At 46.9% G+C, this 23,611-nt stretch overlaps 2 protein-coding genes across 4 annotated transcripts in view; one reads left to right on the top strand and one right to left on the bottom strand.

The window, feature by feature from the left end:
* The window catches only part of LOC125289809 (aminopeptidase O (putative)), a 55,370-nt gene extending 39,076 nt beyond the window's left edge, over nucleotides 1–16,294 (top strand). Inside the window, exons 15-19 of the mRNA XM_048236821.1 lie at nucleotides 7,818–7,904; nucleotides 8,950–9,140; nucleotides 13,653–15,485; nucleotides 15,614–15,729; nucleotides 15,797–16,294. Coding sequence (XP_048092778.1) covers nucleotides 7,818–7,904; nucleotides 8,950–9,090 — 228 coding nt within the window. The 3' untranslated portion in view covers nucleotides 9,091–9,140; nucleotides 13,653–15,485; nucleotides 15,614–15,729; nucleotides 15,797–16,294. The remainder of the gene's footprint in view (nucleotides 1–7,817; nucleotides 7,905–8,949; nucleotides 9,141–13,652; nucleotides 15,486–15,613; nucleotides 15,730–15,796) is intronic.
* The window catches only part of fancc (FA complementation group C), a 29,974-nt gene continuing 20,516 nt past the window's right edge, over nucleotides 14,154–23,611 (bottom strand). For all 3 annotated transcript variants that reach the window (XM_048236823.1, XM_048236825.1, XM_048236824.1), the window contains 7 exons: nucleotides 21,218–21,273; nucleotides 20,320–20,419; nucleotides 19,094–19,169; nucleotides 18,646–18,742; nucleotides 16,973–17,177; nucleotides 15,894–16,091; nucleotides 14,154–14,345 (listed from right to left, as the gene is read on the bottom strand). In XM_048236823.1, the coding sequence (XP_048092780.1) occupies nucleotides 14,154–14,345; nucleotides 15,894–16,091; nucleotides 16,973–17,177; nucleotides 18,646–18,742; nucleotides 19,094–19,169; nucleotides 20,320–20,419; nucleotides 21,218–21,273 (924 nt within the window). The remainder of the gene's footprint in view (nucleotides 14,346–15,893; nucleotides 16,092–16,972; nucleotides 17,178–18,645; nucleotides 18,743–19,093; nucleotides 19,170–20,319; nucleotides 20,420–21,217; nucleotides 21,274–23,611) is intronic.

The following is a 23,611-nucleotide window of genomic DNA, read 5'->3' as shown; positions in this document are numbered from 1 at the left end:
CTGTGTGGTCCTGCTCCTCCCCACTGCCCCCTCCTGGGACTTGGCCAAAGGGGATATGTGTGAGAGAGCAAAGCGCCAGAGAGGTGCCCAGGCCCCCCCAAAGGACAAAGGAAGAGATCCAGTATTCACTTTAAAGGGCCTATATAGTGGAAAACGAAACTCTAGAGCACAGCGTTGTCGTGGAGTGGAAGGTCATGATTGTTACCGTAGTCACCAAAGATGACGCAAGAAGAGGAGAGGAGGAGGAGGAGAAGATGGGCCCCCCAGGGCCTGATGAAGAGGCTGGTTTTCATAGTGCGCAGTGCCAGGGTAATAAGACACTTGGCTCTGGCAGCAGCGGGTGGCATTCATACAGGTGTTGAAATACTCTTAAAGAGCTAAAGAGCTAGTCGGTATGGCAAACATATGTGTCTAAAGTTACGTACATTTCAGAGGAGTTCCTGGCAAAGATTTTCAGGAATTTGAGTATAGAGAGACAGATCTTCGATAGATTCAATGAATTCAGTTACACATCCATTCATCCTCTTATGTGCGTAGTGAAAAATATTTTGAACATGTGCTGTCTTTTTATAGACTACGAATTAAATGTTGTACATGTTCAGGTGCGCAGTTCAGTGCAGTATATCATGCAAATGACAGGAGGTCTTGTTTCATTTTTGCACTGTACTATGTTACTGTGAGCAGGTAATGACAGAGCTTTCTGGAAGGATTTGCATACATTCTACCCTGAAACGCTGAAAGAGTATACGCATCGCAGTACTGCCAGCGTCTTTTTGATTCGCTTCATAGGGAAAAGAGGTCAGGGAGAGGAGTGCAAAGACTGTTTGGCTGCGCGCCAAGACTGTGACGCTCCTGGTGTCTCGCTCTAATGCTGGCTAATAATGAAGCAGAGCTGGGAGGGTTGGAGTTGTATATCTCCATCAGACAGGGTAGATTATCGACTTTGTTCCCAATTGATTTAGCAACTGTAGGGGTGCACTTCATCTGTGTGTTAGACAGATATACTTCCAGTGCTTGTTTGAGGACCAGAATGCCATTTCTGGGGAAACTGGAAAACTGGGATTCGTTAGAAGGGAAATAGCAGAGCCACATATTCCCATTAGAAGGGGTTTTATAGAGGGAATGTCCAAGTTACCATGAAATACTAACTATGTCCAAAGTTGTCATCAATATATCTTCCTGAACGTGTTGCTCTGCAAAGGGGTCATGCTTATAAAGATATACATCACTTGCTGTAGGTTAGAGTGTGTGAAGGTCTGTGTTGTTTGACATCCTATGGAATTGATTGTATGCTTTTCTGGCATACAATAAAGAACTATGCCTATGTACGTTAGTGAATAGTGAATGGCTGAATAGATTTTTTTTCTCTACAACTCCTCACGCCAGAGGCTATGTAAGGTATGCATAACAGAAATCTATACCTTCTCGAACGCCTCCTCTCCTCCCCCCTCTGCGTCTTCCCTTTCAATTTGCATGAGCACAGGCCACGGCTCCTGGTCTGGCCCGGGTCTGTAGCTTGGGCGCCGGGCGGACGTGGACAGGTCTGCGCGGGCGGGTTGGGGTGTGGCGTGGAAGCGGGAGCTGGTGGTTGGGTGGGGTGTGAGCATGGCGTGGCCGGCGTTGGGGGGTGGGGTGTGATGGCGTGATGAGCCCTTTCATGTGAGCTCTCGTATGATCTGGCCCCGCAACCAGGGCTCCATTTGTTAATCACACAAACAGGACACATTGTACCGACAGCCATTTGCAATAGAGAGCGCGCACACACACACACACACAAACAAACAAAGTTCACACTGCCGTTTGGTGGGAAAAAGAGACAATAGCAACCAAATGAAGGGTGTTTTTAAAGGGTTGATTGGGTGGATGTGTTGGTTAGGAGAGTAGTGATTGGGTGGATGTGTTGGTTAGGAGAGGAGTGATTGGGTGGATGTGTTGGTTGATCTTCTGGGTTTGTGGCTTTATGTGCAGTATGCATGTGGAAGGCATAATGAGTGTATGGATGTGTGTGTGTGAGTGTGTGGATGTCTGTATAGCTGCACCTTCCTCATTTATTGGTACCCCTGGTAAAGATGAGTAAAATCTTTTGCCATTTAATTTTAGTTTCTCAAAGAAAACTTCAAATTCAAATTTGCATGGAAGAAAATTTATTCTGAGAAAACAAAATTCCTCATGAAGAAATAGATCTTTTTAAACAAAAACACATGTGCTTTCACATTATTTGAATTGTCTACTGTACCATCTTGTCTTTCGATGCTATGTGTCTTTATTTTTATACATTGATTAAACTGGAAATCATGGACTACTGCTTGGAAGTTCACAAACTCTTTGATTCCTTTAAAGAAGCCCTATGCAAGTCTGGTTATTCCTTCGCTGTTTCTGGGTTTTCGCCTGATTTGGGCTCGCATTTTTCATGACATAGCTCCCCCTGCAGCTTCGGTAGCAAGTGACTGCTACGCTAAACCCCCACTAGCTAGCGAGCTAGCCATCAAGAAACCAAGCTAAACACATACAGGGCTCACAATAAAACGGTCGAGCAAACACATTGTTTAGAGACTATCAAATCACATTACAAAACGAAGTTCACCCAAGGGTAGGCTACTTACAATTTCAACAGCAACAAAGCCAAGTCGGAGTCCGTTTTGCAGTCTTCTTAGAAACTACAATCTGACTACATTTTCGAGGCCTTCCGCTGAGTAACATTCGGATTTCTTCGGTCCGGGACCAGAAAGTTGCATATTCGTTTTTTTCGGCGGAGAAGCACTAGGGGGAGACGAAGCACCCACCAATCGACCCAAAAAGTGTTGTAGAACTTTTGCTAAAATTGTTGCATAGGGCTTCTTTAAAGCAGTTGAATATGAATGATAAACTAAGATAAAACGCCAAAAGAATATTTCTTAAACCTCTTTTTACTAATCTTTACCAGGGATGCCAATAGATGTGGAGGGTGCTGTATATGAATGAATATGAGTGTGTGTGTGTGTGTGTGTGTGCTCATGAGGGGTGTGTGTGCTCATGTGTGTGTGTGTGTTCGTGTATTCATCAGTCCATATAAGTGCCCTCTCGGTTCCCTCTCCTCTCACTGGGCCAAGCAGCTGTGGCAGAATCCTGAACTGCATTCCTGGGGAGAGCCCTGGGGCCTGACAGCTGCATGTCCACTCTCCTCTCTCTCTCTCTCCTCCCCCCTTTATCTCTCTCCTTCTCCCTCCATCTTTCTCAAAGGGGAGACACCGCAATTACACAGGACATTCCACAATTTATTACACCATATGCTCTCGCTCAGATACACGCACACACAGCACATGTGAGCACATGCAGGCGTTGGGTGCCAGACTGTACCTATGTAATAAATGATGGTTGAAATAAGAGGGGATTGACACTCCTTCTATCTATAGATGGAGGTCAAACTTCTAATAAGTGTCAAATGTAATTATAGTGCCATCTGTGTACTAATTGCTCATAAACAGAAGTATTTAAAAGTCAACTACAAGACACCTGTAACCACAAATCAATAACCTGACTGATATGTTTGTATGTCCCCTAACACTCCTCTCTCAATCACTGAATGTTGAATCAACACCATGCAGTAATTCTATAAAAAAAAAAGTTTAGAATCTAAGTCATTTTGATGGCACATGGTCATGTGAATGGCAGATGACCACCCCTGTCTTTCTCAGTAGCTAATACACTGCACAGGTCTGTTGTCCAGGATACCACATGAAAAAAGTAAGAAGAGCATTCACTGCATTATATCACCAACTGTTACAGTAGGTCACCAAAAGACAGTTAGCATGCTAACATGGGGGCAGTGGTAGCGTAGTGGTTAAGGAGTTGGGCTAGCGTGCAGTAGCCTGAAAAGTTGTGGGTTAAATTCCTGGCTTCTACTGTTGTGCCCTTGAGCAAGGCACTTAACTCTTAACTTCGCTCTGGGGCCAATGGTCCTTGTAATATAACTGAAATATGTAAGTCACTTTGGATAGAAACATCTGCTAAATGAATGCATGTAAATGTAACAAGCTTTTATCAGTGCCGGGCTGTTGTTATTGGTCAGGGTTTTGCATACCTTTAAGCAAATAGCACTATTTTTAGACCAAAACTCCTTTGTGCTGTTTTAACAGGGCTATACTGTATGTTCTATGAATATTTTACACCAAGACTGAAATGACAACTTTCTATTGTATAATTATTATAATGTTAAAATCTGGAGTATGAGACACCAAAATCTATCAGTTGCATTGTGCATAAAAATGGTGAATAATGTGTCGTTCAAACCAGCATTTTACCCTTATTCTGCGTTCACCAGACGAGGTTTGCAACCTGGCAACTTCAGACATTATCCTCTTTCAAATGCCCTCAGTCTATTTTATTCCTTCCACTGTCTCTTGGAGTAAGTGTGTGTGTGTGTGTGTGTGTGTCTCTGTGTCTGTGTCTGTGTAGGGGGAGGCAGGGAGGTGGGGACGATGTCCTTAGTTGCCCCCTCTTACTCCCGGTGGCATTCTGGGTAAAAAACAGCTCCATGTGCTCTTGGTCTCGCTCAGCGCTCTGTCTTGTCTGTGTGTGGCACCCGAAGCTTGTTTTTGTTTCATCTTGTTCCATGTGCGAGATTAATACATCAGGGTGACTGCCAAGCGTCCGTGTGCCCTGCACTTCACATGGGCCCGAGGGGAAGAAGGGAAGTGTGGGTGGGTGGGAAAGGAGAGAAGGAGAGGAGGAAAGAAGGAGGCGAGAGGAAGAATAGTTAGTACAAATACAACAATCCATGATGAGGCGGATCAAAAGGACAGAGGGAGAGAACTTAAGAGACCTCTTTAGAGGACTAATCCTGTCAAAGAAGGAAGGACGCTTCACATGTAAATAATAGTTATGTTTTGTTGCTAGCTGTTTTATTTCATCCCTTCATGTTGCTTTTGTGTGGTTAGCGCTCTCAAATGTCAGGGGCGTTTTAAGGCTGGGGAAAATCCCACAAAAGAGGAATGATGGTTCGCCCGAACAAGACATGACAAAAAAGGTTGAACACAGTGCCTTTGGATGTGACAGTGATTGATGGCTGAGCTCTGCCAGTAAACAGTTGGATGGCCTGTGTTGCTACAGTTAGCAAATCTGTTGTTCTCCCTGTGGATGAACGGATGTTTTGAGTTGCGTGTGGTTGTTACTGAATGTCTGAATGTCCACAGAGTTATGGACAGTGTCTGTCCTGCCCACTGTGTTATTTATTACATTGCGTTCTTCTTCATTTGAAGATGCTATATGTCAGTAACCAGTAAAAATTCACGTCATCAGTGCAATGCTATTAGATAACAAATCTGTTGGACAAACAGATGTCACAGTGAAATGAGCAAAATGTCTGGCTTCATACTTTCATTTAAACTCCACACAGACAGACAGGCTTCGTCATCAAATTTAATTCAAATTTACCTTGGGCCGACTGCAAGACAGAGTGCCTCTTGTCAGCCTACGTCAACACAGCCGCTGCGCACAAGGTGACCGCGTCATGTGGGCCCTCGGCAGTGGCACACCGGTCTCTGCCATACAGTACCACACATGCCGGTCTCAGTGGCCACTGGTACTGTACCACACATGCCAGTCGGCAGTGGCACACCGGTCTCTGCCATACAGTACCACACATGCCAGTCGGCAGTGGCACACTGGTCTCTGCCATACCACACATGCCAGTCGGCAGTGGCACACCGGTCTCTGCCATACAGTACCACACATGCCAGTCGGCAGTGGCACACTGGTCTCTGCCATACCACACATGCCAGTCGGCAGTGGCACACTGGTCTCTGCCATACAGTACCACACATGCCAGTCGGCAGTGGCACACTGGTCTCTGCCATGTCACACATGCCAGTCGGCAGTGGCACACCGGTCTCTGCCATACCACACATGCCAGTCGGTCCCATGCAGCGTGGACCTCAGTACATCCACATCACCTTCAGGCTCCGTCTCGGGCTCTCTGCCCTCCCCCATCCCTAGCCCCACCCTCGGCCCCTTTAGACTGGAGCGAGAGATTCTTCTAGAGTTCAGCCAAGGCCCAGCACACTAATGTTTATTTATGTGGGAGTAAATAAGCCATGCAGACGTCTAGTATCAGCAGAACATTACAGAGAAATGGCTCCCGCCATCAGACAGCTAATGGAGGGGAACAAACACACCCTCGCCTTCGTTAAGACTCCGGTTCCTGGACCCAGAAGCCATTAAGAGACAAACACACACACAAAGAGAGAGAGAGAGAGAGAGAGAGAGAGAGAGAGATCATTGCAAAGAGCAAGAAACCAGCTTTGACAAACATACACATCACACAGAAGACACCACTTAACCTTTCATGTTCCTCTGTGTCTCAATCTTCAGTGCAAAGTGTGTCAAAATGACATTAGCACAAAAGTTTTAGAAATACAGAAATGTGCAAACAATGAAACGTTTACACTGCATTCATATTTCTGCACTTGGCAGATGCTTTTTAAAAGCAAGTCATGAGTGAGGTGGATTGCAAAACTCGCAATAAGCTTTACAAAGGAGTCAACTTTTCAATAGCATTGCCAAGTTTCCTTTTGGCTAAACAATAAATGTGAGATAGAAATTTGAGATTGGAGAATAACACTTTTCTCAACTTTTGAAGGTGATTGTAGACCACACATTTTGTGGTTGTTACAGCTTTTAGCATTTCTGTAAAAAAAAAAAAAAAGACTCACTGGACCCATTGAAGTTTTGTAGTTCCATTGCACAGCAATGGAACTACTAAAGGAGAGAGAACTGAGACTCGGTGCCTCTCACTGAGGGCTGCGCTGCGTGCCCTCTATCGTCGGGGCATAGTGGGTGGGCTGGAGAATGAATCTGAGGGGAGGGAGTTCACGTTGAGACCAGAGGTGCAGACTGAAGGAGCTGAACTTCACAGGAAGAAACAGCGAGTCCACGGCCAGCCTCTGAGATGCAGAGTGCCACCTCTTCTGTTGTGATCTGGAGATAAAAATACTCACCATGTTAACCAAGTCTCTAAACCAGGGCTTTAATGAAACACACTGGCAGACTGATGGCCGTCATGGAGGGCAACATAAACTCATAGAAGGCCATAACTGTTTTCAGTTCCCATGTACCTTGAATGATTGGGTTTGATGCTAACAGCCACAAGGCCATTAGGTCAACTCTCAGGAGGCATAACAAATGATTGAAAGTGCATTCAGGCTAAAGAATATAAAAGTCCTACATAGCTTTCCATCCCTCTGTCTAAATTGCATTGTTTTCCTTTTGTTCAGACAAAACTGTGCATAACAAAAAGTGGTCAGACCTCCCTTCATCTGGAATGAGTTTGTGGTAGCCCCTCGGAAAAAAAACCCCGGCACCCCTGCATTTCTCGGAGGTCAGTCGGAATGTAATGGCGATGTTGACAATTGCCCAGACAATAGAACGAGAGAGGGAGAAAAGAAGGAGAAAGGGAGAGAGAGACTGAGAGAGAAAGAGAGAGAGAGAGAGAGAGAGAGTGGGGGGCGAGATGGAGAGAGGGATGGAGGTCTGAGAAGCGTGGGTGGGTGGGGTCAGGGCAGAGGCAATCTCTGATGTTCCCAGGGGCCGCTGGTCCAACAGTGGCCTCATTGATGCCCACAAACAGCCAGCGGCGTCATCTGACCGGTCAGCCCACCAGTGATCCAGCTTGTGGTGCCGGCTAGGACTCAAACTCACACACGTACATTGTTTGAACTGTCCGTTTTTGCCCTGATGCCTTTTGTCCCGGCTCGCCATGCTTAAATGAAACCAAAGAGGGAAGACGGAGTGATGGAGCTTGTTTGTGATGGTGTTGTTTATTTTTTTGCTTTGTTTATCAGGTCAAGCATCGCTGGTGTGAGTTGGTGGTTAAACACAAGTACAGCGCAGCCTACAAGGACGTGGAGGACTTCTTGATTGACAACCAGGTAAACAAACCCATGCCACACACTTATGCAGGCATGCGCGCACACACACACACACACACACACAACACACACCCCTCACTGTCTCACACAGTCTCTCTCTCTCTCACACACACACAAACACACTTAACGCTTGGCTAACTTAACATGCTCTGGAGACCGGACTGTCCCTCTGACACATCAACGAACATCAAAAAAGGTAGTCCACGCTTCTGAATTCATGTCTGGTGCCTCCCGGGAGTGAACCGATCATGTGGAGAGGGAGAAGGTTCACTGGAGCACGCAGAGATGGCTTTTAGTTGTATTTTATTATGGTGCGTTTCGACACTTCTGTGTCTTCTTCCACAAACCTTCCCCCTCTCCACATCAGTGAACATGTTCAGCAGAAAAGAGAGGACTTGCCTGTAAGTCACAGTGTGCTGTTGATAATCTGACAAAAAGGAGAATTTTTCTTTTTGAAATTTGGAATTACTTGCATTCCTACAAAGCCCTACTCGAATATGGAAATATAGATTTGTTTCTGTGGATTTTGTAATCTCTAACCTCTAATTCCACAAAACAATACATTTGCACAAGTGCTCTGGAATAGTCCCCAGAGATGTAATTTATGAACATAAATCCTCGATAATGGAATAAGAACCGGGGCCAAATCAGTGCTTACAAAGTGCACTCTAAGCACAAGATAAACCAAAAAATTCCTGGAAGTGTAGCGAGTGATTAGCAGTTTTGCACTGCTAATCACATCAGCCTCTACATGAAATATGACTTCAATTTTTATATTGTGAATGTAAGTATTTAGTAATTCACTAAATGCAGTGTGTGGTGGTCAGTTTTTGATTTTGCTTCAGATGTTCCTGCCACCAACCAGCACCTGTTGTATTGTCTGTGCATAGCATTAAATGTGAAGATCTGTCATGTTTTTGTGGTTATATCATTTTTGGAGATACTGTTTGTGTATTTATATATAACTGTGTGTGTGTGTGTGTGTGTGTGTGTGTGTGTGTGTGTGTGTGTGTGTGTGTGTGTGTGTGTGTGTGTGTGTGTGTAGGCCATGGGTGTGTACCTGTACGGGGAGCTGATGCTGCAGGAGGATGGTCGTCAGCAGGCTCTGGCCCGCCGCTGCTTCTCTCGGGCCCAGGAGCACATGGACCCGGCCGCCCTCGCCGTGGTGTCCGAGATGATCCTGTGACCTCCGACCCGCGAGGGACAGAGAGAGGACTCCTCTTCGACACACCACAGGTGCTCTGTCTGATCTGGGGGAAAAGAGCTCATCAGTGGGAGGGTTAAGAAAGAAATCTCCATACATTTAGAAACAGATGCTGAGTTAGTACTCACAATGTGTCTCATCTTCTGCTATAGTTCTCATTCATGTTCAGGATGAACTACTCATCTCTTTCTGTGAGAGAACATGCAGTCTTCAGGAACAGGGTGCACACTGCTCGGCTGCTAATAAGTGCTGTAGCTAAAATGAACATGGAGGCATATTAATGTCTGGTCCACTGACCTCAATAGTTTTACTGATAAGTCAGTGGTTTGGTCTTGCCATGGCATGGAGAGTACCCAAATCACACAGTTCTGGAATAGTTTGGAAGCATGTAATGCCAATTCCTGAGGAAAAGTTGAAGGTGGAAAAAAGTCATGCATGGAAATCCCCCCCTAACTGAAAGAGGAGAGGCCCTGGAAGAACTGACTGTCCTGTGGTGTCCAGGGCCAGAGGGCCTGAGGGATAATCTACTGTTCTTCCTGCCCTCACCTTACGTTACGTAAGAGCCCTATGGATCAGCATCAGGCCAGCAGAGTGGTGTGTGTGTGTGTGTGTGTGTGTGTCTGGATGTTGGAGTTGTTAGGTAGAGTCTCGTGGGTTACTTTAGGAAACATTTAGTCTGTTTCTTCATTGTTCTGTTCATAAATAAACTGACTGAAAAGTCAACTGATGATCAAGAGAGGTTGAGAGAGAAAAAAGAGAGAGTGTGTGTGTGTGGTGGGGGGACTTTTCCTACCATTGCACTAGAAAGCCTGTCATGTTGTGTTTTAAGAGAAGGAGGAATGTGCTTTCTCAAACAAAACTCATTTAGGAATGTGTTCCTCAAATACTGAAACCTCCCCCCCTTCCCCCTCATCACAAAAAAGAGCTATTTGAAAGCAACAGAAAAACATCTATCCATGCATTTGCACTAAGCCTCGTTGTGTTTACTCTCTCTACACCAAGGGGCGAAGGAAATCAGAGTTGAGTTATGGCTCCTGGGGTTTCTGTGGCTGGCATGAAGGAATGATCTATTGTTTATGTGGAGTGGAAGAGAGAAGTGGTAAATACAAGGTATCTCTTTCATGCTCACAAATCGCCCCTGCTAATTTAGCACCATTCATGCCACACATAAGATTTGTGTATAGAGGGAAGTGTGTGTGTGTGTGTGTGTGGAGATGTGGTATTTGTGGGAAACCTATTAAATGGCTGTCACCCTCGGAGCTGCGTAGGACATATGGCCATCCGCTAGGCCTGTCCGATAAATCCATTAAAACGCCGCTGTGACAAAAGCTTTGTTGAGGACCAGCCTAGACCCGGGCCGCTTTTATCCACAAACAAGACAGCTTTATGTGTGCGGCGAGGAGAGGAGGGGAGGGGAGGGGAGGGGAGGTCCGGTGGCAGGCTGATGTTCCAGGCCAGAACGCTTCCTCTGTCTACCCAGGGACTGATAAATCACTTCACCCCCCCTCCCCTCAACACACACACACACAGCACCCAGACCTCCCCACCCCACCACCGACAGACCATTTATGCCTTCACGTGGTGCTTTATCTCCCCGCGAGTCTGGACACCACCACCGCCACTGCGGATGTTTGTTCTCGGTGGCGCAGGCTTTATATTGTCACCGCCATCACGATACTGATTAAAAATAGGAGACGCAAAGCCTGTGATGTGTCAATACCACAGCCTGCTGGCACCGACGTGATCCTTTACCTCACAGACACAAATAAAACTCCAGTAGTCTGTCAGAACGCCGTTGCTTGTTGTATCAGGAGTATCAGGAAACTATTACCTTATAAGGCCGGGGATAGGTTTGTCTTTCTTTTCTTTTTCTTTTCTTTTCTTCCTTCCTCCTTTCTCTACACATGCCTCTGGAATCCCTCCTGATCCCCTTAATGAGGGACATATCCCCGGTGTAGCCGAGCGTAGAGAATCGAAGGAGAGGCCCAGGGAGGGACGAGAGGAGCTGGGAGGGTTGGGTGGAGGTGGGAGTGGTGAGGGTGGGCGGGTGAGTGGATCCGCAGGTTCGCCTTTCATGTCGTGGCTGTGTGGGTTCCTGGCGTGATGATTTGTGACTTAAGATAAAAATCACATTGCCAGGGATTACCACACAGCCGCGGCCCTGGCGGTTGTCATGGAGACCGGGGGGTACCATTGCAAGGAAGTGGTGGTGGGGTTGGAAGAAGTGGAAGATCTCAGTGGGACTTTTCCGGGGGGGGTCGGGGGGAGGGTCTTTGTAGAAGGAAGGAGTAATGGGGGGAAGAAAAACCTGTGACCTACATGGATGTTGATGTGTTAGTTTGGTGTAAAATGGATGACAGATGACAGAGAGAGAGAGAGAGAGGGATGAAGAGAGACAGAAGAGAGGAAAAGAAGAGGGGGACAAAAAAACAACTCCAAGCAGGTGCAGAGCTTAGCTGATTGGTGAACAGTGATTTAGCTCCTCTTTGTTCACAGTGGCTAAGTTCTGCCTCTGAGGAGGATGAGAACCAAAGCCCATCACGCGGCCGCAACAACAACCCCCCGCCTACTGCCCTGCTCACAAAGGGTGTGACTGAAGGAATTCAACTATAGGTCTACCAGATGAAACAAGTCTACACACTAGAACAAGTCTAGATGAGTACTGATAACGCCTTGCTTAAGCTTAGAACTCTAGAAAACGTACGGCCGACCACACCACAGTCGTTTCTTTCGACTGTCTTTTTTCCCCTTTAGTGTTCCTTCTATGGAAAACTTTGTGCTTGCTGCAATAACCAAGGGTATAGTTTCTTGAATTTCTACTATTTTCCTTGCACTACAAGTGTGTGAAACTGAAACCCTGTGGTCTGTGTCATGCGAACACAGCAACCATGTCACAGAAAAGAATAATAAAAAAAAAAGCCCACCTCTTCTTGCTGCTCCGCATCTAGGATTATCAGGTAGCATTGTGGTGCAGTCAGGTGCGACGCAGCAGGGCCTGTGGTATGTGCCACGGCAGATCCGTCTCGAGTCTCCTGACAGAGCCAATTAGTTTGGCCTCGCATAGCCAAGCATGAGGCCTGTCAGCTCCATTCGGGGGCGACAATGCTCAGTGTGATCGTTTGAAGGTCTGTGGAGACCTCAGGTGTGTGTGTGACTGTGTGTGTTGGGTGTGTGTGTGAAGGGGATGGGGGAGCTGCTAGTGCAATCGCTGCATGAATACCATTCAGTACATTATTCCTCCTCACTTCATTATCTTGTCTTCTCATCTTAATCTGTTGTCTCAACTCGTTTGTCCAGGAAAACACCTGCCCCTCGCATCTCGCACACCGCATGTCTCGTCATGTCCGATAGTTACCCCCAACCGCGCTGCCACTGACAGAGACCTTCTCCCATATACCACAGCATGTCTGCTTAGCCCTTAAAGGTGTGGGTTTTTGAACATAAGATTCCGTTCCGCAACAATTCAAGGTTCTAAAATTCTATGTTAAATTCAGTGAACCTCAGATATTCTTTAGAACATTCATTTTCCAACATTCCGTGATGGTACACCTTTAAGGGTTAGAGAAACAAACTCCAGACAGCTGTGTTATTTCATTGTGAGTGGAATCTCGGCTTCACTCTAAATGAGAACTACCCTCAATGAACTTCCGAGAATTAATAAAGGTTGAATGAATGATGACTTTCAATATGACTCACATACCAGTCAATTACAGTACTTGTAGAATCAAATGTAAGGAGTTTAAAGTGTCTTGTAGGCACGAGTAACCAATAAAAAGGTAAGAAGATAATTAAGAGAATAGAGAAAGATCGATATATAGGCTTAGTATAGAATATGAATTATGGAGAAATATGACTAGCATTAGTTATAGTAAAAGAGGATCGCCGGAGCAACACAGATGTTTACTTATTTCTACGTTTTAATGCATAGGTGCACAGCCAATGCTTGTGTGTGTTGTGCCATGTTGTGTTGTGGTGTACTGGACGAGTGACCTGCAGAGACTGGGAGGCGTCACGGGGAGTGGACATCACAGCAGGACTGGGTCTCCTGTGCCTACTGAGCTGATTACAGTTCTCCCCAAACCACTGGCTCAGTTCAGCAGGAACAGGAGCCTTGCCCCAAACTCTGACCCCCCCCCCCCCCCAACCAGCCTGGCTTGGGAACGGACAAGCACGCGAGCTGTGGCATGAGGAAATGCGTCACGTCACGTCACTGTGTGGCCCTTTGTTCCTACAGCTGGAGTGTGTTCTTTGGGAACGCGACGGCTGGACGCGGCAAAACATTTCAGTCAAATATGTGCTCAAAGTGTTTGAATGTGTTTACATGTGTTCGTGTTTGACACAGAGGAATGAGAGTTTGGAAGATGTGTTGGCAGGGTGTGTGTGTGTGTGTGTGTGTGTGTGTGTGTAAGTGGGACATGGCGAGTGCTGCCAGCAGGACAGACTCGTCCACGCTGGGAAAAGGCCCTAGCGGAGGGGAGCCCCTGATAGCCGCGCTGGCACCGTCCACGGCCTGATTTGTGTGTCCTTCTCTCCCCTCTCCACAGACGGCCCTCCAGAGACCCTCTGCAGTCGGGAGCGATGAAAACGTCGCAACGCTCTGCTACAGCACACTCCGAGGTGCACTCGCGTCGACATTAAACAGCGGGGGAAAGAAATCAAACTCACTGTGAAAAGAGCTCAATTTCAATTTCATTTATTTGTATAACTACTGTGGCACAGTAGACTTAGTAGAATGGCTTCATTGGAATCTTTTTTACCACACTTATAACCAGACCCCGAACAAAGGCCCTATAGAATAGTGCACATTCCAGTAGCCAATACACACACCACCTGACACCAGGACAAGCAGATGGTTCAGCTCCTTCAGAACCCTCCCTCATTTTACTACCCAACTGTATTTCACAACGCACCTCTACCCTCCCGGCAGGAATCTCACACGCAATAAATTACTCTCCCGTTTTCCGGGGGGCACGGGGCATGTTTACGCGCTGCGCTGGCGCTGGCGCCCACGCTCCCACTCCCACTCGCGCTCGCTCTCTCTCGCCTCACACACACAATGCATTCCAGAGGGTGTCCTCGAGTGTCCTCAACCTCGCCTGAACCCTGGCACTCGCCAAGGTGTCGCTATTTAGTCTGTGCTCCGCAGCGGCAGCCAGGAGACACTCTGCCTCCCGTCTCAGACTCACCGCCTCCTCCTCCTCCTCCTTTTCGTCCTCCTCCCTCTTCTTCTCAGACATCTGCAATGGAAAGCAAACAGGCTATTTTAAGGCAAATGGTTGCTTCTCAGAAGGGCCCAACGCCCAGAGCAAGAACTACGCGACATCTCCATACACCCTGTAGTTACAACATGGTAACAACATCGGTAATTATGACTTATACGTGCCACGTTTGATGCAGCGTCTTCCCCTGTGGCCTTGCACTGGGTTCAGCTTGCAGTTGCCAGTAACAGGAGATATTATCGAAGAGACGACAAAGATACTAAGTAAGAGTGAGACAGAATTACTTTGGCAAAGGGGTTTTCAGTCTAATATACACAACATGTGAGAAGTCTCTATCGACCTCTGGCTGAAAAGGACCAGAAATGCAGTCAAGGACATGACACATATCCATTATGCATAACTACTGGCTTTTTAATTGATTTGAGCTACTTTTAGTGTATAACGCAAGATTCCAACGCTAGTGCAAAGTAAACATTTTCATTATAGGCATCTTTAGAATTTCAGTTGAGATGCTGATATTAGTAAAGGTGTTGATGGCTTTGTTTAAAAAATACATTGTGCCTTGGTACTGTGTTAGACTCAAATAACGTGGTCATGTCATGGTCATTTTTTTCACTCCTTTCTGCGGTGTTTTGTGTCACCACTGAACACTTTCACTGTTTTTCACCTTTCACTGTGAACTCTTGAAGAACAGCTCTATGTCAGCTTTTGTGGTCTTGCGGTCAGACAAGTTATTTCCTTGAGGTACACTCACCGATAAGCCCTACGAAAATGTTTTCAATTCTGGCTTTGCACGTTGTCTGACCACAGCCATGAATGTCCAAGTCCAAATTTATGTTTGTCATGATGGTGAAATATTATCTGAAAGTTTCAGCAACCTTTCATCAGTTAGGTGATTTCCTCTTCCTGCTTTTGTAAGTGGCAGGGGAATTTTACAGTAAACAGTAAACCTGTTCAGTTGGGAACATTTAATAAAATATTACTGGAGTCCAATTGAATGTTTTTACATAATCGAAATGTTTGTAGTTGTATGCTGTCATACTTCTATGGTATATCCATTGTCTTTATTTTCATCCTTTATTTCTTTAGAATTGATGGATGTCAATTGAATCACTGCACTGCAACTCTACACTTTTATCAGTACTTGGGTTTGTACAGGTGTATAGGGGTTCTCTGTGTATAGGTGTATAGGGGTTCTTTGTGTATAGGGGTTCTCTGGTCTTGTTGCCCCTTTCTCTCTTTGTGTATAGGGGTTCTCTGTGTCTCTGTGTGTTCTATATGTATAGGTGTATAGGGGTTCTCTTTGTATAGGTGTATAGGGGTTCTCTGTGTATAGGGGTTCCCTGTGTATAGGGGTTCCCTGTGTATAGGGGTTCTGTGTATAGGGGTTCTATATGTATAGGTGTATAGGGGTTCTTTGTGTATGGGTGTTCTCTATGTATAGGTGTATAGGGGTTCTCTATGTATAGGTGTATAGGGGTTCTTTGTGTATAGGTGCCCCTTTCTCTGCCAGCTGAGCCACGGTAGAAGTAAAGCTTAAAAAACAAACATGGCTGCTGGGCTAACCTTTCGAATGAGCTGCAAGGCGATGGCATCGCCCGGCACCGGTGAGAAGACGGCGAGGCTGAGGAGGAGACGCAGGGCCAGCCTGGAGGAGACGAGGGAGAGGAGAGACTCGGCCACGGTGTCCAGCGCACGAGGAGGAGGAGGCGTTGGACTCAGACACACACCTCTCAGGTCACCCCAGACCTGCTGCACACACTCCTGGACACACACACACGAACACAGGGGACCAGATCCATCATCCATCCATTAAGAACTGCAAACATCTGGTTTACAGAAGCAGATCTATTCCGAGCTGGGCAAACACAATGACACAATCCAATATAAAGTCTGACACCAGCAATGTCACACTGTGTATAAACACAAGTCAAAAATAGAAAGTCAAACTATCTTCTAGCAACCTATTGATGCATTTTGTCGTTGTTTTGTCTGTGTTGTTATTTGTTATGTCTGACGGGCTGCAATGGTTGATTCTGCAGTTGATTTGGCTAGGGAGCAGACCAGAACTGAGTCCACACTTGTTGTGAATCAGGAGGAGCTGTGAGGCATTACCGCAGTTGCGATGTTGACCTCTGGAAATACGGCAGCTGCCCAGTAGACATACCAGAGCGTACGCACTTGGTCTGGGGTCAACGAGCACATCCTGCGCATCAGCTACCCAAAGTACACACACACACACACACACACACTCACTCTCTCATAAAAACACACTTTCTCTCACAAACGCACACTAACACACAGACAGTGTCTCACTTCCTCCTCTCTCTCTCTCTCTCTCTCTCTCTCTCTCTCTCTCTCCCCCCCCCCTCTCTCTCTCTCTCTCGGCCTCTCTCTCTGCCTCTCTCTCTCTCTCACATTTGTCGGCTGGAAATTCTGCCCAGACCCACCTGCTGCTCCTACCAGCCATGTGGATATTTGCTTCAAACTTTTGAACGTTTGAACTTTTGATGACCCTCTTTGTAATGCTCTGCAAATGTTCTCCAAACCGAAGAGGCTCCCAACCAACACACACACACACACACACACACACACACACACACACACACACACAAACACTTTCTGTCTCTATTTCTGAGACCTACCCACTGTTGTATCCTCTGGTGCCCTCTGTTGGTGGGGTGGTAGAAGAACGTAAGGAGCCAAAGCAGGGCCCGGCTCTTGGACTCAGAGGAAGAGGAGGAGGAAGAGGAGGCGGCGTGGGTCTGAGCAGAGGCCAGCAACTGAGCCGCCACATCCACCCAGCCTCCGCCCTGGAGCAGCAGGAACCACACCTCAAACACAGAGCCACTGCACCCACACGAGAGATGGATTAGCCTCACACACACACACACACACACACACACACACACACACACACACACACACACCAAATGCATGCAGCATATGTGTGCGAACGTCATTCCGTAGTCCACACAGCAGCCTGAAATACACACGGCACAGTGAAAAATTCACGAATAGAACAGAGTGGCTATCCACAGAGGTCGACAAGGGCAGAGCGTGAAAAAAAACACCACATAAACAACAGTTGTGTTGGCCATATCACTGACTTTGGACAGACAGACAAAAGAGAGAGAGAGAGAGAGAGAGAGAGAGAGAGAGAGAGAGGACGTCTGAAGTTCCTGGCAAACCGTCAGTAGTGTTTCAATGGCTGCCGTCGCTACTAAACACTGACAGCTGGGGCCCAGCTCTCGTGACTTCATCCTCCCATACCCCTCAATTAAGCCGTGGAGATAGAGGAAAAAAGAAAGGGAGAAAGGAAGTCAACAAGTAGCGGAGAAAAAGGCCTCAGGATTCTTTCTCACTCTTACTGTACCTCTTCTTTCTCAACTCTCTCTCTCTCTCTCTCGCTCCCCTTCTCTCACTCTTTCATGCATTTGCTCTATCCCCCCACCTCTGTACTAAAGACCAAACCAATCATCTCGGGGCCAGTTGGTGACTGCACATGAATCTAACCCCGAGTTGTAAAGCACACCAATACAAAATGTACACCGAGTACGATCATAGTACATTAAGCATTGTGCACATTTTGCCTTTGGGGCCACCTCACACAAAGTGTGTCCAAGAGTATTCACTGTTACGTTGTAGAGCGTAAATCCCCCCCCGTCCTGAAGGCCTCACACAAACATCTCGGGCCGGTGGGTGAGCAGCGCTGGGCTAATCCCGCTGATTGAGGGCTTCTGGAGGAGAAGTAATCCAGCCAGACACACGGGGAGGCTGGGGCCCCTGCAGCTGTTTGTTTTGGTGAAGACTTTTGAAGTCAGCCTTTTTTTTTTACGCAGAGCAGAGCAGAGCAGAGCAGAGCGGAGCACTCCCTCCCTCCCTCCTGACCCACCGCATTCTGGCTGACCTCAGCAAGCAGCCGCCGCCACACCGCCGCACATGGGAGGGAAAGAAGCCACCGGGAGTGTGTGTCTGTCTGTGTGAGTGACCACGAATGAGTATGACTATATGTGTGTGTGTGTATGAGTGGGAGTGTGTGTGTGTGTGTGTGTGGGAATGGGATCATGAGTGTGTGCGATCATGAATGTGTGTAAGTGCGACCATATGTGTGTGTGTGTGTGTGTGGGCTGGAATGAAAGACTGGGAATTAAGTGTGTGTATGAGAAAGAGAGAGAGAAAGAGAAAAAGAGAGAAAGAGCAAAGAAAGAGAGGTCTCAGGGATCTCAGAGGTACCGTATACCCGTTAAAGTTAGCGTTAGCATTAGCACCACAGCTAGCGATAGTTTGAGAACATCATCCTCCTCAAGTCTCTTGCCTTGTGTTGTCGCCTCGCTCCTCTGCCTCTGCGCTGGCAAGCTGGAGCTGGGCGCTGATGCCCATCAGGTGCTCAAGCCACACGTCCTGAGGAACCTCTGAGGACGAGTCCAGGTGAGGAGAGGACAGAATGAGGTGAGAATGACAAACTTGGTGCACAAGAGGGTGAATCAGTGAGAGAGTCAGGGATGCAGACTGTAATGTCAGAGGTGGAAGAAGCCCTACGCTGATGTCCAGCTAGGTCAGTCTATTAACGCAGCAGGGATTCTATGTGTCTCTGCTCTTAGTGAGCACATCTGAAGCATTTTCCTCTGACCGTACACTTTACAAAGCAAGGTACAAGGCATGTTTGGGACTGCTAAATGAATGTGGATGTAAGTGTATTGGGGCAGACACTTTTGTCCATGCTGGCATGCGAGAAGGTAGACAATTACGAGGTTGCAACCCACCTGACGGTAGGGTGAGCATGGGCATTTGTAGGCTTACAGGCACCAGAGGGAAGAAGCTCTTCAGAGCCAATCTGTCCTGAAACATACAACACACACACACACACACACACACACACACACAACCATCACCACAGCACAGTACAGCACTAAGAGCACGTTCCCAAATGCCACAACCTAATGCTAAAACCATTGCAAATCCCATGAACCAGCTCCCATGAAATTCCGAGCGCGAGTGAGGAGAGACGAGCGTGACGCGTTCCCTTTGAAGGAGCCGTCCAAGCAGCGGCGGCGGCAGCGGCATTCACGGGCAGCTCTGTGGGTGACGTGACGGTGACATGGTAATTGCCGTCTCTGTCAATCAGGTTTGGGGGGAGGGGGGCGGTGGTGTCTGTGAGGCTGGCAGGAAACTAGCCGAGGGAGCGGTCAGCTACTGAGGCACTCACACACAGTGAACCATTTGGTGCCCAGGGAGTTTATTTGATGTGTTTCTAACTCTCCCAGTCTTCAGGCACACCCACTTCCTGGACAACAGAGTAATGTGTCTGGACATTAAGTGCTATTTGAGGAGTCAGTTTTATTCCCGTTGGTAGCGTAGTGCACGACCACAGCCTTACCGTTACACACCCATGTGGGTTTTTTTTATTTTTTTTTAAAGCAAAGTCTTCTGTGGTTAATGAAATACTAACCAGCTAAGTTGAACACGTCATCACTATCCCCTATAGGCAACATAATATGCTAACTTTTACCTGTTGTATTTGATGTCAGTGTGGCTATGAATAATCTCATGCACTCTGATGGTTTATTAGTCAGTCATAGTGCCACAAACTTTACTGTCTAAATGGATCACTCAATCTTCAGGATCATCAGGTTCATACACATTCTGAGATATGCCATGTTGTTGTTCCTGTTTAAGTTTTGTCCCTAACAATATAACTCCCCATCCAATGTGAACTAGCTTCTATCAATCGTGGTGAAGCACATAATAAAGCCTCACACATGGCACATCTACCTGGTTGGATTCATCAGCATGGTGCGACAGATATCGGCACATGACATCGCTGTTGATGGGAGAGACCCAACTTTAACCTCTCTTGAAGCTGTTCACCAGGCAAAAAAAAAAGTTATCTACTTTTCCTTTACCTAACTGACACACACAACGTCCACCCCAGGCCCCTGGCCTTTCTCTGTGAGTGTGTCGTCCGACGCTAGACGGTGCTGTACAGTACCTCTGGGTCCTGGGCTGCCAGCGCTCTGAGGAAGCAGCGTGTGAACGACTGGATCAGCAGGCGGAGGACAGAGCTCTCCTCCATCTCCAGCAACGTGCACCTGGACACCAGGAGGGAAAAGGAGTAAAGAAAATGGAATTATTTATTACAAATGTGGGCTTTGGGGGGGGGCGCTGTGGCGCAGCAGGCTACAGCGCCCATACCATATACGGGCCCAAGTGCCCACGCGGACCCAGGTTCGAATCCGACCTGCGGTCATTTCCCGATCCCACCCCTACTCTCTCACACTTGCTTCCTGTCTCACGGCAAAATGCCCAAAAAATATACTTAAAAAAAAAAGTGGTATTCATGAGGCCCTCATATGTCATACTGTGTCATTTCAGTGTTTCCCACAGAATTGAATTCTATTTGTGGTGGTAGGTTTGCAGAATTAACTTGAATGCAAAAGTTTTTAACAAATTAGCGCAGCGTGGCTAGCCCGCTTTAAGCACAATTTGGTACAACCTGGAAAATCATTGTGTGATGGTCAATGTTGATATTGTGGTGGGCCGCCACAAATAAGTCAATGTATGGGAAACACTGCATTTGAACATAGGCCAACACATGGTATATGCTAGTATAAAAGAACCACCTACGAGATGCTGTAAATCTTTACAGAGAAAATGTCTGGAACTGTCTATCACCACAGCTCAAAGGTGCATCCTCTCTCTGCTTGCAATCATGCTGTTGGTTGGTTGTAGAACCATTCTATGGCATTTAGTGGAAAGAGCATGTTTTCATATGAGATGCAGTCCAGAGAATCCAGCTCTAGGGAAGTTCTCTGAATCCCAACTGACTCTGGGATCTACAAAAAAGTGCCTGAGGAGGGAACCTGTGGATAATCTTTTCCCAAACTCACCTGAAGATTTCGTTCACGACTAGAAACACTGAACAACGCTGCGCGCAGGCCTGAGGCTGTGAAAAAACAATGAAAGCACCCGTATTAAAAAAAAACCCAGATCAAGAGGTGCGCTTTCCCCTCATTTCACCACTAGAGGTCACTGTTGCCTAGATCATCAATGCGCCAAATGGTTCCAATTTGGCCCCCTGTTTACTTCAGCTTCATGCCCACAAGAGGTTCATCAGTTTGGCGCTCCCATCAAAACAATGCACCAGTGCTCAGTCATAAAAGAGAAATCAATCATCTGTTTCACATTTGGCACGTTTGGCTCTTTGAGAAAAGGTGCCGGGAAAAAGGGAGCGCAGCTGTACTGTACTGGTTGGCACGGCGACGGCGGGTGCTTCCACCCCCAAGACTGACGGGAAGAACGCAACGCTCAGAGGAAAGGGGGAAGGGGGAAGGGGGGGGGTGGAGAAGGGAAAAAAGGAAAAGATGGTATTTTCTCCCTCTTTCCACCGGTCAAATGAGATAAGAATGCAATTAAAGCCTTCCCACACCCACAAAAGCGCCCAAATAAAAGTCCCACATGTGCTGGCGTGCCTCGCATTGTGTGAGAGAGAAAGAATGAAAGAGAGAGAGACACACACACACACACACACAGTGAGAAGTGAGAACAGCGAGTGTGTGGAGGTAAAAGAGTGTGTGTGTGAGAGGGAGAGAACAAGAAAGACACTCACAGACACAAGATGTCCAGAAAGGACAATAAAAAAGAAAGAAAGAAAGAAAGAAAGAAAGAATGAAAGAAAGGGAAAAAGAAAATGACAAAATATCAAAAGAAGAACTAAAGAGACACAAAGAAAATCAAAGAAAGACAGAGAGACAGAAACAAAAAGGGGAGTAACTGAAGAAGGAAGACGAAGGACTTGGGTGGAAAATGCACACGACACGCAGTAGTCCCTGTGCCGCCTGCTTCCCTGGCGGCCTGGGCTGGGTTTGGGCGGAGGGGCTCTCCCGTGATCACCACATCCTCTGAACGGAGACCAGCAGAGCCCTGGAGCAGCCGAGCAGCCAGCCCAGCTCCACCCTGAGGCCCTACTCCGCGAGGCCCCCCAGCCCCCAGAGCCAGTTCCAATAACCCCTAGCATCAAGCATCTCAACTATTCCCCCCTCTCACCCCGATGGCATCCTAGTTATTTACCACTCGCCAAAAGACGCCAGCGAAAAACAGCGACAAGAGGGAGGAAGAGGCAGAGCAGAAAAAAGAAGGAAAGCAGGAAGGGTTAAGGATTAACGTAAAGCCGCCCACACCAAAGTCCTTCCTCAGAGGGGACATAAATATCTGGGCAGCAATGGAGTGTGGAGAGAGAGAGAGAGAGAGAGAGAGAGAGAGAGAGGAGAGGAGAGGAGAGGAGGAGGAGGAGAGGAGAAAAAAAAGAAAGAGAGAAGAGGATGCTGGGATATGCACTCTTCCACTGTGGTCCTCCCAGAGACCACAGTGAAAGAGTGCAGTATGAGCCGTTATATAATGACAATATACTAGAGTGTACAATGACATCTTATTGACCTGTTTGATTTACTGACAAAAACAATAGGGAGTCTGATGAGTTGTTAAAATGGGGCATAGTGCCACCTAGTGGCAGCCATGCTGTACTGTGGCTATCAAACACGTCCCCCTCTCTGGGCCACCAGCCTGTGTAAAACATTAGGAAATATGAAAGCGGCCTTTCAAATGTGTCTATTGTTTCTACTGCTAAGCCAAATAATCAGATGCAATACACTGAAAGCCACAAGGCCAAAATAGTCTTGTTTGAAGGCCTTTTCTTGCCTGAGAGTGAGCTTGCCCCTAGTGAAAACAGATGGGCTCCCAGCATAATCCTCCCATACCTTACTCTCTCTCCTCCACTTCAGGGAGGGTCAATTACTCTATCCCCAAAACATCCTGTTTTTTTCTCCTCTTCTTCTTCTCTTGTTCTCTCTTTTTTTTTGGCAGAGGCCCCTTGAAAGTTGCTGTTTATTATCATTGGATCAAAAACGCCAGTGAAGGGAGGTTTGAAGTGAAAACAAGAATGTGAAACTAATTACTTGCTTCCCCGTTTTCTGAACACCGCGTTAAAAAAAAAAAAAAAAAGAAAAAGCGCTGTTTTGTGAATCAAAGGGTCCTCGGAGCCGTAAAAACAGTAAGTGGGCGAGAATCCTCAAGTGTTTGTCAGATGGGTCTGTGGGAACGCTACTAAATATCCAAAATAAATAAATACATAAATAAACATTTCTTCTTGTCTATACAGGGTGCATTCTCAGGGTGTGTTTATTTTCATCGTAGTCTCCAAAGACCCCAACAACACAAACACACAATCACACACACACACACACACACACACCCAAACCAACATACACCTGCATTCAAACATACAT

Source organism: Alosa alosa, chromosome 24 (genome assembly GCF_017589495.1).
Source record: "Alosa alosa isolate M-15738 ecotype Scorff River chromosome 24, AALO_Geno_1.1, whole genome shotgun sequence".
Lineage (NCBI taxonomy): Eukaryota > Metazoa > Chordata > Actinopteri > Clupeiformes > Clupeidae > Alosa > Alosa alosa.
The sequence above is the reverse complement of the archived record's forward strand: the minus strand, read 5'-3'. Positions and strand labels throughout refer to the sequence as shown.